General features: G+C 41.7%; 1 protein-coding gene across 7 annotated transcripts in view; it reads right to left on the bottom strand.

Moving 5' to 3' along the window:
- The window catches only part of KCNAB1 (potassium voltage-gated channel subfamily A regulatory beta subunit 1), a 253,158-nt gene that overhangs the window by 186,781 nt on the left and 51,283 nt on the right, over positions 1 to 15,094 (bottom strand). Inside the window, exon 1 of one of the 7 annotated variants that reach the window (XM_006123476.4) lies at positions 6,447 to 7,448. The exons of the other annotated variants lie outside the window; for them this stretch is intronic. Within the exon in view, the coding sequence (XP_006123538.2) occupies positions 6,447 to 6,667 (221 nt within the window). The 5' untranslated portion in view covers positions 6,668 to 7,448. Of the gene's footprint in view, positions 1 to 6,446; positions 7,449 to 15,094 lie in introns of those variants that run through there. 7 annotated transcript variants of the gene reach the window in all.

Here is a 15,094-nt window from a genome sequence, read left to right as displayed (position 1 = left end):
GACACTCAAGAGGTAGGATGGACACATATATAGACTTTTATAACCCTAAATCAAAAGCTCTATATGCTTATGGAGATTGCTTTATCCCCCCAGTAAAAAGCATCCACAACTGGGGTGAATTTCATTACTGTCCATTTAATAATTTACAGCAATACTACTCAACCGTGCACAGCAAACAGTGAAGAAAAATCTCATCCACTTAAAAGTGCAAAAAAGAATTTAAGGAAGCAAGAATATAATTATCCATGTGAGAATTGGGTTAGGACACTAGATTCTATACCACAGCTGACACAGAAAATGACTTGGGAACATTATCATCAATAGCGGACAAGATTCCATTTTACATCTCATGCAAAGCACAGCACCTCTGGTAACACTGTTGCCCGGACATCACCATGTTGAGTCACTGGTTCAGGACTGGCTCAAAGGGCCACTGGCTCTCCTGCAGCTTTTTGTAAGTCAGAGTACGAACACTGACCTGACCCAATAGTGTGTTTAGTTTGTCACAGACAACTAAATCTGAAGGTTGTAAACAAGTTCCAAAGAAAACAAGCAGAACCACCAGTTAAAGCTGAAAGACTCCTTAACTTACCTAATACTGCCTTGGTATGTTGCACTGTTCAAACACTGAAGGTAATTAGGTGCAAGAAATTGCTCTAATACGGAGTTTTAATCTTTTGCTCTATATTTTTTGTTTTAGCTTGGTTTAATTTGGACCCATAGCACTGATTTTTAAGTGTACTCCTCCCCTATTTCATTGAGTAACAACATCATGACACTGCTCTTGTGTCTCCAGGGGGAATAGGCTGAGGTCCATAATGTACAGTCTGTCTGTTTTATGCAGTGTGACAGAAGAATTTGTCCATAGTTCTCTGTGAAACCGGTCCAAATCAACCTAAGGAAAACTATAACAGTCTTTATAAATACAAAGCACTTTTAAACTAAGCTATACGGTCATGATTAACAGCAAAAGGTCTCCCTCCTAATAAACGGCAATGTCCATTAAAATATCGTTTACACAGAAGCACTTGTTATGCTGACAGTAAGATTATCAGGACTCAAGTAAGAAAATGGGCAAAGTTAGAGATAGGATAATAAATGCCTGGCTCAAATGGAGACAGATAAATTTAGTAGTAGTATGTGACAGGATGATGTAATTTAGATTAAAACTGGGCAGACCACTATTTTATAGTCTTTCTGTTTTAGTGTATTTCTCTGAGCAATGGGCAACAAAGAAGCATATGCAAATGACCTGTTCCACAGAAGTTTGAACATTGAGGTGGATGAAGACCATAAGAAAAACACCATGTGAGACACATGTTGTCCGAAACATGTTCAAAGTAACATTCATAAATGGGGGGAAAAAAGTGAAGGGAGTACAATATTAGATGGGTTGGCCCTGTAACTGCTGTCCTGACAACCATGTCGGTAAGAGAACCCAAAAGATCAATGCTGAAGCTAAAAGGGAGGCCCAACCCAAGAAGAGGTGTGATGACCACATGTCAGCACATGGTGAGACAGAGGATATGGCACTGAACAGACCACTTTGGAGAGAAAGGACTTTAGAGCAGACCCAATTTCATGAAGTTTGCACACACAAAAAGAGGAAGAAAGAGGAAGAAAAGCATTTGTCATCACTGCAGTTAAACTCTATTTCCTTCCTCACCATCCCACACCCCAAACCTCACCTTGGGGACACTAATAGCAAGTGTAAAGAGCGTTTGTAATATTAGTACTTAGGAAGGGATCTGTGCACATCAGAGCTGAGGTGAAATGTTTTGACATGTTCTACAATTCTAGGTGGGTTACATGATGTGCTGTATAATACCCACATATTAGATGCACACTGGATAAATAAAACAACATGTGATTTATCCCTGTTAGCTAGAAGCAGCCAAGCTAGATTCCTGAGTAGCCTGGATTAAAAGTATCACGAAATACCTGCAGGGAGGACTTCCAGTGTATTTGAATTACTGCTTCCTCCTTAGGGATTTTCCAAGGTTTGTTACCAATTTTCTAACAAAATCTTATGATGTTATCTGACTAAAATACAACCATATACATCATTGCTGATATCACTGTTATATAATTGCAACAAATCTTATGCAAATTATGTAAAACAAGGGTATTGACAGAAAATTTATGATTTGCTGAATATGATTAGCTATTTGCACGCATGTATTTGACATTATTAGTATTGACTCTATACCTATATTTCAAATGTGTTTGCTTCTGAATAGCACCCATGAGGTATTTAGCCAGCACTCCTTTTTCTAAAAAAGGAGCTAGAAGTTAGGAAGAAGGAGTCCGGCTAGGCCTTTTGTTCTTCAAAAACTGCTGCATCCTGGTACCTCACATTTTTCTTCCCAGCTTTTTCTCTCTTCTTATATGCTGATGGATGTAGAAATAGATGTTTTTGTTTTTAAAAATTAAGCAGCAGATTGAAATTTTCCAAGCTAAACATCACAACTGAAATTAAGACATGCAGTGCTCTGGATAACATCTGAACATATGGAGAGATTCTCCAGCATAACTGAACTGAAATATTAATGGAGTTAAAGTGAATGTAGCAGTTTTCACTTGTTTGTCAGACTTCTGTTTTCCCATTTCTTACAGAGAATGTAATCCGATAGCTGTGTAAGTTTAATTGGTGGTAAAGGTGCCTTTAAAATATAAAATAAAATAAAACAAAACCCCTCCAATATGTGCTTGTTCTTGGAGAGGGCTCTGCCTAAATAGCATCACCCCAGGACTCTGCAGCCTGCAAGTGCAGGACTCACACAGGAGCTGGGTGCATTTGCTGCCCAATTTCCATTATGCTTTCAATGCACAGGAACTGGGAGCCAGCATCTGGCCAACTCTCATAGTGCCCTCCTATCACCATTTGCTTTCAGTCTTTTGGATGGCAACTTGATGCCTCCAATCCTTTGAAATGAAATGAAATAAAGTTTTAAAAGTAAGGTCCTGATCATCCTCCTGGCGAAGCCAATGGCAAAGCTCCCAGTGATGTCCATGGGTACAGGACTGTCTCATTAGATTTAAGATTCCACAGTGCATTTATTTTCAGTCAGCTTTGCACTTTAAATTCTAAGCTAGGTTCTGATCTGGACTGACTCAAAAATACGCATTTGAGAAGAAGCCACAGAGCTGGTTCCTCTCCCACCTCCACTTCTGTCACACACATACTCACTGTCTCTCTCTTTTACATAATCCACTGACAGGATCATTCTCTTCAACTACCGACAATAAAAAACTGCCTAGCAGTCGTAGGAGGCAAAGCACTGTGGCTGAGAAAGCAGCATTAAAAAAATCACACTGTGAAGTATGCATAGCCAGGCAACCAGATATGTCCTTAAAGTTATCAACAGAAGCGTAAGGGGCTAGGTGTGAGTATTTGTGTTTAGCATAAAACAAGGCATCATTTTAAATAGCACCTCAATTTGTCAGAAATGACATGATTAAAGCAGAAAATGAACTGAGAAGAACTAGAATCTTCAGCCTGAAGTATGGGGAAATTACAGACCTGGCACAATTCCCATTCAAGTCAATGGAAGCACTCCCTTTGATTTCAGGGAGAGATGGAACAGGCCCTAAATTTGCGTGCTAATCATGCAATTTGTAGAAAAGCCAGAGTGCATTTATTAGCATAGAGCAGCTTCATCATCTCCTCAGATACAAACTTCTCTCTGTGTCTATTCACCAAACTCAGAATGATCCTTTACATTCTGATCATCTCTTTCTCCCAGCTTCCTGCCCGTTTCTTCTCTGTAGGAAGGAACTGATTCTCACTGTTTCCAGTTATGGGTATATTTGGGATTGTAAACAAGGATTAATCTTAAGGGCAGGCAACAATCTGGTTACAAATTAGATACAAATCCTGCAGTCCTTACTCAGACATTACAAAGTCAAAACTCCCATTGAAGTTGACAGCAGCTGAGCCTGAATAAAGATTGCAGAATTTAGCCTCAGGTATCAGAATTTATCTTGAAATAAACCAAAATGTTTCCAAAAGAGGCCAGCGTTCTGTTCCTATTTGGGTCCCTGGATGGAGCGAGTAAGAAGATGCATTTATTTGCATTAATGCATCTGCAGTATAATGTGCCTTTGGAAAACCAACAGGAATAATTACTACCAGTTTAAACACCATAGGCTGTAAATGTAAGAGATGCAATTCTCATAGGAACTAGTGATTTTCTCTACAAACTAATTCTCTCAACACCCCTAACATGTATGCATGCATTTACTGAAGAAAATGGCACTGATAGGTTGTAGGAGTTCCTGGCTCCAAATCTGTGCTCATTCCACTACTCTATACTGTCTCTCACTTCATACTAGGGCTATTAGAATCTATTGATTTATCAAACAAATACAAAAGGGCATTCTACTGATATGATCACCTCTTCAGTGCTGCCTGGCAGAGGCCAGGTTCTACAGCTGTTACCTGCTTATTATCCTTCCACATTAGCGTCAACAGGAGCTTTGCAAACATAAGAACTGCAAAATCAGGTCTTGGCATCACAAAGTACGGCTCTGTGTGGTAAGCTGTAGTTACCCACTTCCCTTCTTTGAAAACCCATGCATGTCCAGTGAGCGCAACCAGCTGGACAGTGATGTCATTCTCAAAGGGCAGTATTTCTGAGAATTTGCCACAGTAAAAATTAATCTGCAAGTTTCTGACTCTGCAATGTCATATGTACAGATCCACAAGTCCTTGTGTTGCCTGTACTTATTTACAACACCGATGTTAAAAATAATCCAGTCTGTGATGGTGTCCAGCAATTTTTCAACAAGGGTGCATAGATCAAATTAACCATACTCACTAAAAATTATTCTGGACAACTGGGATTCTTCAAAAGCGACAAGGAGTCCTGTAGCACCTTATAGACTAACAGATGTATTGGAGCATAAGCTTTCATGGGCAAAGACCCACTTCGTCAGATGCAAAGTACGGCTTTCTGATGCATCTGACAAAGTGGGTCTTTGCCCACGAAAGCTTATGCTCCAATACATCTGTTAGTTTATAAGGTGCTACAGGACTCCTTGTCACTTTTGCAGATCCAGACTCACATAGCTACCCCTCTGATACGTGGGATTCTTCAGAATCTCCCAGATCTTCTGTGGATATTATTTACCAGCAGTTCCAGACTACAAAATTACACCTGCTTGGGTAAATTATGAAGTTAAGTGGCCCTTCAAATGCAATTCTTTAAAGGCCAAACCCTTGTGTCATCTTTGTAAAATTATCATAACTACAAAATACCTTCGGTCAAACTCTGCACTCGGGTGCACATACATATAAATTTGGAGCAACTTCAGTAACAATCTAGATTTACATCAGTCTGAAAGTAGAATTTGCTCTTAATTCAGTCATATTAAATTCCATGGTATCCAAATACCTCTTCCATAAAAAGTGGTTTGCTTACTAAGGCAGAAATTTCTGGCCATAAAAAATAATCAACTGCAAATATGCAAAACAAAAGTTACCAGTTACAGTCAGACTCAGTCCCTTACTCCTAAGGACAAGATTCTGCCGCTCATGCTCCTTTTGAGTAGCACCATTGCACAAACAGCCTTGTAGATCTCAATAGGGTAATTCAGGGCAGAATCTGACCCTAGATTGCTATCTCCTCTTTTCTAAGAATCAAGGAATTCCAGCACAAGACAGAGGATACGATACGTTCACGGTCCAGATAACATGTCAAATGCATATGGATTAAGTCATAAAACTGCTTATTTTTCCAAGTTAAAGTAACTCCATAATAAGTACTTGTATCAGTTGATACAAAGAAGCTTTCCAGATTCATCTCTCTCAAATGCTCAGTCTGCTGTGACACTCAATTTTATTCTTATACATACCCATGTTAAGAAAAAAAAATGGTCGGAAGCATTAGATTTTCTAGGACCCTGGTTATGATTTTGTCTACATTTCACTTAAAATAAGTTCCTCCTTGTCCTCACATAGCCAGTCAGATGAAAGGTCTTGAAGGGATCCTTAGGATAAGACAGAGCAACTAATTTAGAGACATTTTACCCAACATGTGCTGTAAAAATGAAAACTTTTTCCATGCAGATATTTGTTGATTTGTAATTCAGTCTTTTTATATATGAATACTAACAAAAGGTGTGTCAAATGCTACTTTTAACATCATCCATATGTAACGGTACACAATTTCGGTGTTTGATATCATAAAGGAAAGGAAAGAAAACGCTGTGTATCAAACAGCAAATGCCTATGCCTGCAGAAACAGCAGGACTCAAATACCACTGAGGAGAGATACTTGACTTGAAAGTTTAAAACTTAGGGCTTTTTGTAGGATTTTTTTAATGTCCTTTTTAAACAAGATTCTGGGATTTTGGAAAAGGGAATCCCTCTGGAAGCAGATGAGTCACCTATGGTAAAAGAGATATGACACAAACATTATGAACAGTGAATATTGTGCCCATACCTATATTTCATGCCAGTCTGCTTTGCAGTTGATTCTTTTAAAGAGATATGGTGCTGAGGGGTAAATGTCCCCAAACTGCGAGCAATAATAGCCACCGTCCGGAATTTTGCCCGGGCTGCACTCACTACATTTGGAGTAGTGGTGTTCTGTTTGCTCATAAGCCTGTCTTCACCATTTCGATTCTTCAAATTATGTTCTGTACAAGCTATGGAAACTTGCATTGCTCCTGCAATAAACCTTTATTCTAAATCCAAATCTTAGAGCGTACTCAAACCTTCTCACGCTCTGAGAGCAGGGCTATAGGATACTGAATGGCTGGAGATTTTAGTCCCAAATGCTGCTAAACAAGTCTCCTGATCCAGTCTCAAAAGATGACTGAAAGTAGTAGAAGCAGCAGTGGTAGATGGTGCAGGCAGAGAAGAACAGTACGGTGTCCCTGGGATACAAGTAAACAGATAAGCACTGAACTTGGTAAAGCAAGCAACAGAGCAGACAGCTTGATTTTCAAATCTTCCTTTGAAAAAAAAAAATCTACTGCTTAGACAAAAACATCCAGCTAGTCAAGTGCTTTCAGAAACATAAAGCTGTACCTTCATGATAAATCACAAGAAGCAACATCCACTCTGTCTTGATGCAGGCTTGCATCTGCTTGCTGGCTTTAAATCAATGCAGGCATACTGCAAGATGTATCTTGAACACCCTCTGGATCACAAAATGCTGAACAGGCAAGCTTTGGAACCGAAGAAACATCTAATCACAAGAAAGTCTCTACAGACCAGGAATATCCATCTATTTTCTTTGTCTGATGCTGCAGAATACAACATCTAATCAGGACCCTTTTCACACATGCTTAGTTTCAAGCCCTGTGAAGGTGAAGCTGAAAGTCTGCACCGATATGGTTTTGCAGCTGCTCCGTGAAACATGCAGAGCTCCCTGTAAGAAGCTTGCAGAAAGCATGGGAATGGTTGCTTTTTCTTTTGTGTGCAACATAGAGACAGGCACTAGAAGCACATTCTTCCCATAAAAATAATTGGCAGAACTGCTAATCAAGGAGAGGGCTCATCACAGTGACAGTACAAATTGATGTTAAAACATGCTAGACAGACAACTGGGGGGAAATGCTCTGCTAACGTGTGCTGGTGAATTAACACATTAATCCCTTGTCTGGCACACTAAGATACTGCGTTAAATCCCATGTTATCAGCATGCCACAGTTAATCTTTTTTTCATATGAGAGTTTCAGCTAAATTAGCTATGGCACAAACTCTTCACAACTTGCTGCAAATCAGGTTGTAATTAAACAAGGAAAGAGTAGCACAGCACTGACAAGTCATGGACTACCCTCTGCCATACTATGGAGCCATATTTTTAAAAGGGTGTGAATGCTGGGCACATCGAGGGGGGGTACGTTCGAATGGCTGAGTTGTGAACGTAGTCTGGGGGGTAGGCACATAAAACCTGTTTTCAGAAATGCAAAGGACCCCCTCACGCTATGCTTAAGAACTAGTCACAGGCCAAGTAGATGTAAAAACAGATATATAGATTCTAATTAGCCCTCCAGTGGCTGCTACCAATCACTACACCTTTAAAGAGATGAGAATGTGGAGCATGAGGAGATGGAGCAGAGCAGTGGTAGGAGATAGTAGAGTCTCCGGGCTCATCTAGACTACGCTGAAGTTTCAAAAGGATATGAAAATTCTGTGGGAATTTGCATATCTTCTTCCAATCTCACTTTCGAAGCAGATCTTGGAAAGTGAAAGTAGTGGGGATGTGGTTTTTTTTGGCAACCCTCCCTTTTTCGAAAAGCCACTCTTCCTCAAAAAATAAGGTTTACACGGCATTTGCATATCCTCTTTTGAAACTTCAACGTAGTCTAGACATAGCCTCAGACACCGTGTTGATGAGTACGGGTGCTGGAACAATTTTTATAGTGGGGGTGCTGAGAGCCATTGAACCAAACAATAAACTCTGCATATGATGGAAACCACGTGGAGCCAGGAGATGCGGCAGCACTCCCAGCTCCTCCAGCTCTAGCAACTGTGGTGAGGAGCACAGGAACTGCAACAGGGTTATGGATTAGATGTGGAAGAGACACAGGCTCTCTGTATGGGTTTGTGGGAGGGGGAAAAAAGATTCCGAGGATGGAAAAGATTGTGGGAGATAGAAGCAAGCAAGAATTTTGGAGGTGGCGCTAGAAGCCAGCACAATATTGAGGTAAATGAGTTAGAGGAAGACAGTAGTTCAGAAGCACAGGAAGGAGCTACAAAGGGGTAGCTGTGTTAGTATGTAACTAGAAAACCTTAAAAAACAATGAACAGTCTTGCAGCACCTTAGAGACTAACAAAACATGTAGATGGGATCATGAGCTTTCATGGGCACAACCCATGGCATTGTCTTCTTGATAACGAGCCTCAGCCAAGTATCGGCATATGCAGCTGCCGTTGGCCCTTGTCAGCAATAGGTTGTGTCCTCAGCCCAGCTTTCAGACCCATTATCAGGCCTTTCCTTCCATAACCAGCTCCCAGACAACTGCCAGTCTCCCACAATCTCTGGCACTTCCCCAAACTGGTCCCCTTCTGACCTATTGCAGCCCTTCCCTTTCCTGTGCTGGAGGGGTTATGGAGCCCCTCTGCTGGCTGGATGTTGGTCTGGTAGTAAACACAGTGCTCAGTAATGGGCCAACAGGGTCATTACAAAATGATCATGCGTCCTCTGCCTCGTTTCACACAACTCAAGTGCCACCCTCTCAAAGGTCACAATGAGATACCTGGCCCTCTTCTTCCTTAGGCATCTTGATCAACAATGAATCAGTTAAGTATATGAACATTTAAATAACGATTTAATGCTCCAGTTTTAATTCCCCTTATTTTCATACCATGGGGAGTCAAGCAGCAATCAATCATGCTCAGGTCACGTTTTCAAAGCCATCAGGGCTAGATTCTTAAAGAAAAGAAAGTAATGGCTCTGCAATACAAAGCAGCAGTGTCCACAAAACCAACCCACTGAAAACTCATTCTCAAGCCCACCTCATTGAATCCTAGCGCTTGCATTGTATTTGTTTAGGGATGCAGCAATTAAAATGATAATGACCTGGAAGCAAATATTATGAACCATGTAGGAGTGGGGCTCACAAAGTAGGGCAGTTTCACTCAGCCAGAGTAGGACAGTTTCTGAATCCTAGCCTCTCAAGAGCTCAGGCAAGTGATTCCTTAACTGTTGGGAGGCTTGCAGGTATCTTGTGACTGCTTTTCCACAGAAGTTCTGCCAAGAATCTTCTCCATTCCCTCCTCCTAGCCTTTCTGATACATATTTAAAGTAATAAACAGTCTAGAGAGTAAATAAAAGGACAAAACAAGAACAAGTGGCACCTCGCATACACTTGTGACTGCATGTACCAGCATGGGGACAGAGGTGAGCATGCCCTGAAGAAGCACAAAGAAGCAGGCAGTAAATCTTCAAAATGCCTGCATTGCAAGCACACTTGAACTCCAAGGGTACATATAAACTACATGGCTTCGTCGACAGAGCCATGTAGAGTAGTGTACTCGATAAAGGGAAATGAAGCGGCAATTATTTAAATAATCGCTGCTTCATTTACATCAAAATGGCTGCCGCGCTGTGCCGATAAGCTGTTTGGTGGCACAGCGCGGTAATCTGGACACTCCGCGATCAACAAGGGAAGCCCTTGTCGACCGCCCCTGTAAACCTCATTCCACGAGGCATATCAGGGCGGTTGACAAGGGCTTCCCTTGTTGACCACAGAGCGTCCAGATTACCATGCTGTGCCACAAACAGCCAATCAGTACAGTGCGGCAGCCATTTTGATGTAAATGAAGCAGCGATTATTTAAATAGCCGCTTCATTTCCCTGTGTCTAGAAATCTCATCTACATGGCTCCGTCGTTGGAGCCATGTAGTCTAGACCTATCCCAAGTGTACATATAATGCCAACAGGCATCGGCTATAGGGTGGGATTGAACCTGGGACTTCTTAAGATTAGTATATAGGCCTCTATTGCATGAGCTAAAAGCCACATGCCTCTGAGCTAAGGCTGTTGCAGACTCACTCATCTCTAATAGGTCTAGCTGATGCTAGATGTGGATAGAGCTCCTCCACAAAGCAGACATAGATTACACCAGGGTTGGGGGCCACTGATCCACAGAAAGATCAGTCAGGAGCTGCACACAAATGATAAGAATTGTTCTTGTTATTTTTCAAAATGGGGAGGTGAATTCTGTAAGCATAATTAGTTGCATCACCAGCAGACCTTGAGGTCCCCCAACCAAGATAAGGGCCACATTGTAAGCTTTTGCAGGACAGGAACTGTCTCTTACCCTGTGTTTTGTACAGAGCCAGGCACAATCTAAATGAAACAGAAGCCGGCCTGGTTTGATGGGTTAAAGGCCAAGTTAGAGTTAAGCGTTGTAAACCTTACTCTCTAATGCAGAAGTGAGCTTTGAGCCTGGCAGGTTAGAAGTCTAACATGCCAACATCTGTTACTAAATACATAAGTTATAAAAATGTTATTTTGCAAACTTATTTCAGGGCAGGTATCTGATGTTTACCATAGATCTAAGTGTAGTCCCCTTACTAAAGGTGACTCTGCTTGTTCTCTGGGAAAATCCTGTGTGCTGCAATCTAGCCCCAGAGACTACAATTTCCATGAGCCCTTGAGGAAACCAGGAAGGAAGTGGCTCTTTGTTTTGGGGGTCCGTCTCTCTCCATGTGTGTGGAGAGAGACTCAGCAGTCTGTGGACTCTTCCCTTTGTTTTTGGAAAAAAAGAAGCCAGGCTGCTGTGGAGGAGTTTTATCCAGTCCCGGAACTGTTAAGTTGCAGCTACGGACAGATTCAGAGCCTTTGGGACTGGAATCTAGCAGGCTGCTTCTGACTGCCCTTTGGCTGTACCTGTGGCTAGAAGTACTACTCTGCACCCAGCACACAGAAGGAGACTAGAATCATCCACTCCAGCTGCAAAAGCTTAAAGCACACCCACACAAGCAAGTGTATGGTATTGTGAGTCCAGAACAGTGCACACTCTGGGCTGGGATAAATGGTGGCAGTGCAAATGCCAGATAGATAAGTTCCTATTATTTCTGTGTACTTTGTTAATGTTATTCACTGTTAATCTGTTAAACTCTGTTTCTTTAAGGTAAGTAAAGGTTGTTCATTCTACTGTAATCTATCAGATGTATATTATTTATGATTTGTAATTGTTGTTCTGGAGCTAGATCCAGATTATTGCTGGAATAATTTTATTCCTGGAGGCTCCTGAGGCACACCCTTAATTGTCTATGGGGCCAGCCAGGAGGAGGCACCACCATTGTATGTTCTTTAAGAGCAAGGGACAACAGCAAGGGGGTGGATAGGGTTTCCCCAACTAAATAACATCACCACTGGGGTACTCAGGATCTCCTTTTATGTTAAAACCATCAGGTGCCCAGGCACACTTGTAAGTGTAACCTGCTCCCAAGTAACCCAGGGAGGAAAAAGGGGATTACCTAAGGAAGAGCAGCAAAGCACTGTCAGAGGACAGAGTAACATGATCATCCCAAACTCAATGGCTACGTCTACACTGGCCCCAAATTCCGGAAGAGGCATGCAAAGCAGGTAAGTCAGCATAGGGAAATCCGCGGGGGATTTAAATATCCCCCGCAGATTTAAATAAACATGTGCGCCGCTTTTTTTCCGGCTTGGGGAAAAGCCGGAAAAAAGCGTCTAGACTGGCGCGATCCTCCGGAATAAAGCCCTTTTCCGGAGGATCTCTTATTCCTACTTTCAGGGCTTTATTCCGGAGGATCGCGCCAGTCTAGACGCTTTTTTCCGGCTTTTCCCCAAGCCGGAAAAAAAGCGGCGCACATGTTTATTTAAATCCGCGGGGGATATTTAAATCCCCCGCAGATTTCCCTATGCTGACTTACCTGCTTTGCATCCCTTTTCCGGAATTTGGGGCCAGTGTAGACGTAGTCAATTTGTTTAGAATTGAGTGTATTGTTTTAAGATTTGAAAGGAGTAAATCTAGTATCATGATGATACCACAGACACGTGCTTTCTGTAGCAATGGAACAGCCACTCTCTAGAGCACAGAACTCTTAACATTTGGTGTTAAAAGCTTTCAACCCAGATCACCTTATGCTAACAGGCCATATGTTAAACAAACTGAGAAAATTAGAGTTGAGATATTTAAATTGGAACACAGACAGGCTTGAATAATCTATTTACATTTTTAAAAACCTGTTACTAGAATATGAGAGAGGCATAAAAAAAGAGCTCAAACTCTTGCACCTTCCCCTACTTGCAACTCGCATATCCTGGGACTAACACAGCTACCACGTTTTACTAGCACAGCATTTTAGAGTTAATACATTTGAACCTCTTTAATCCAGCAACACTGGGGAATGGGGTTTGCTGGATTAACCATTTTGCTGGCTCAAAGAGGAAGTGAGGGGGTTTAGGAGTAGGGCACTTTACCTGGTGCTCCGCGTCCTATGTTGCTCTCAGGCACTGGCCCCTGCTACTATGGGAGCGGCGGGGAAAAGCCTCCAGCAGAGTATGTCACTATACTGCTGTTACCCCAGCTAGAGGCAGAGAGAGAGGGAGTGCACAGAGTAGCTTCCGCTTCCACCCACCAGGATATGTACACCAAGGATGTTCATGAGTAAGAACATGTTCATGTTCTGGAGCACAGAGGTTATAGTGTATAGCAGGAGTGGGGAACCTTTTTTGGACTAGGGCCATTGACCCATAGAAAAATCAGGCAGGCACGGGATAGCAGGGGCTGGAGTGCCAGCACAGGTTCCCCAGTGCTGGGGGGACAGAACCTGCGCCCCGGGGGCTGGATCTAGGCAAGCCAGGGACCACATCTGGCCCCTGAGCCTTAGGGTATGCACCAAACACTATCTAAAGAGCATTTTAAAACAACCACAGGAATATTAGGGGACAGAAAATAATCCTTGGTGCATTGCATATGGAATTGTTGAAAGGCATGGCTCTATGACTCTATTACTATAAGCACATAGTTTCAAATATACTTTGCTTATAAGCACGGGGATAGCAGAAACAGTTGAATGTCAGGTAAAACGAGATCTCTCTCCCAAAAAATGTTACAATATCTTCAGCGGGGGAGGAAACTGTATGACAGGGAGAGCAGCGTAAACTAACCTTTTTTATTTTCTTTGTGTGACTTATTCTGCCACCCTTATTCATGTGGAGTAGCACGTTACACTGTGAGTAATACCAGCGGTAATACTTTGACCCTCTCAAAGAATTGTAACAGATTGCTGAGGCATGATTTCCCTTTACAAAAGACAAGCTGACTCTTCCAAGAAATTGTGTTCAGGTATGTGTCTGATCATTCTTTACTGTAATTTCAACCAATTGGCCAGGTACTGAAGTTAGGCTTAGCAGTCTAATTGCTAGGATCACCTCTGGAGTCTTTTTTTAAAAATTGCCCTTACATTAGCTATCCTCCTGTCATCTGGTATGTTTAAGTGATCATTACATGTCACATTAATTCGTTCTGCAATTTCACATTGGAGTTCCTTCAAAACCTGACTCCTACCTGGTCCTGGTGACTTATTACTATTCAACATACCAATTTATTCCAAAGCCTCCTCTATCAACAACACAGTCTGGGACAGTTCCTCAGATCTATCAGCTAAAAAGAATGGCTCAGCTGTGGGAAGCTTCCTCACATCTTCTGCAGTGAAGACTGATGAAAAGAATTCATTTAGCGTCTATGCAACAGCCTTTCTTCCCTCAGTCCTCCTTTAGAACCTGATCACCTAATGCTCCCACTGATTGGTTGACACCATTCCTGCTTCTGATGTACTTTAAAATTTGCTGTTAGTTTGAATATTTGGTTAGTTGCTCTTCAAAATCTCTCTTTTTTTTTGGACTGCCTAATTATAACTTTTATACCTGCCAGTTTATGCTCCTGTCTATTCTCAATAAGCTTTGACTTCCAATTTTTAAATGACACCTTTTTCCTTCTAACTGCCTCTTTTACTTTTAACTGCGGTGGGATTTTTTTTTTGGCCCTTTCACTGTTTTTTTTTTTAAGGGTATACGTTTAATTTGAGCCTCTACATACACATACTGTCTTTAAAATGTTTCCACGCAGCTTGCAGGCATTTTAATCTTGTGACTGTTTCTTTTAGTTTCCCTTTAACTGGCTTCCTCATTTTTGTTCTGTTCTCCTTTTTTGAAGTTAAATGCTACTGTGAGGGCCTTCTTTGGCATTTTCCTCCAACACAGATGTTAAATCTAATGACATTGTGGTCACTATTAGTGAGTTGTTGAGCTGTATTCACCTCTTGGACCAGACCCTGTGCTCCACTTAAGACTAAAGCAAGAAGAACCTCTCCCTTTGTGGGTTCCATGACTGGCTGCTCCAAAAAGAAGATATTAATGGAGTTTATAAATTGTATCTTTCCTTCCCATCTTGGGGTGACATAGACCCAGTTAATATAGGGATAGCTGAAGACCCCCATTATTTTTGTGTTCTCTGTGTTTACACCTCTCTAATCTCCCTAAACATTCCCATCACCATCCTCATGAAGTGGTTGGTAGAATATTCCTACCACTGTGCTCTGGTTCTTCAAGGATGGAATTTCGATCCATAGACATTTTATGGTACAGTTCAATTAATT

This window comes from Pelodiscus sinensis, chromosome 10 (assembly GCF_049634645.1).
Source record: "Pelodiscus sinensis isolate JC-2024 chromosome 10, ASM4963464v1, whole genome shotgun sequence".
NCBI classification, from domain to species: domain Eukaryota; kingdom Metazoa; phylum Chordata; order Testudines; family Trionychidae; genus Pelodiscus; species Pelodiscus sinensis.
This window is presented reverse-complemented; position numbering and strand designations above follow the sequence as displayed.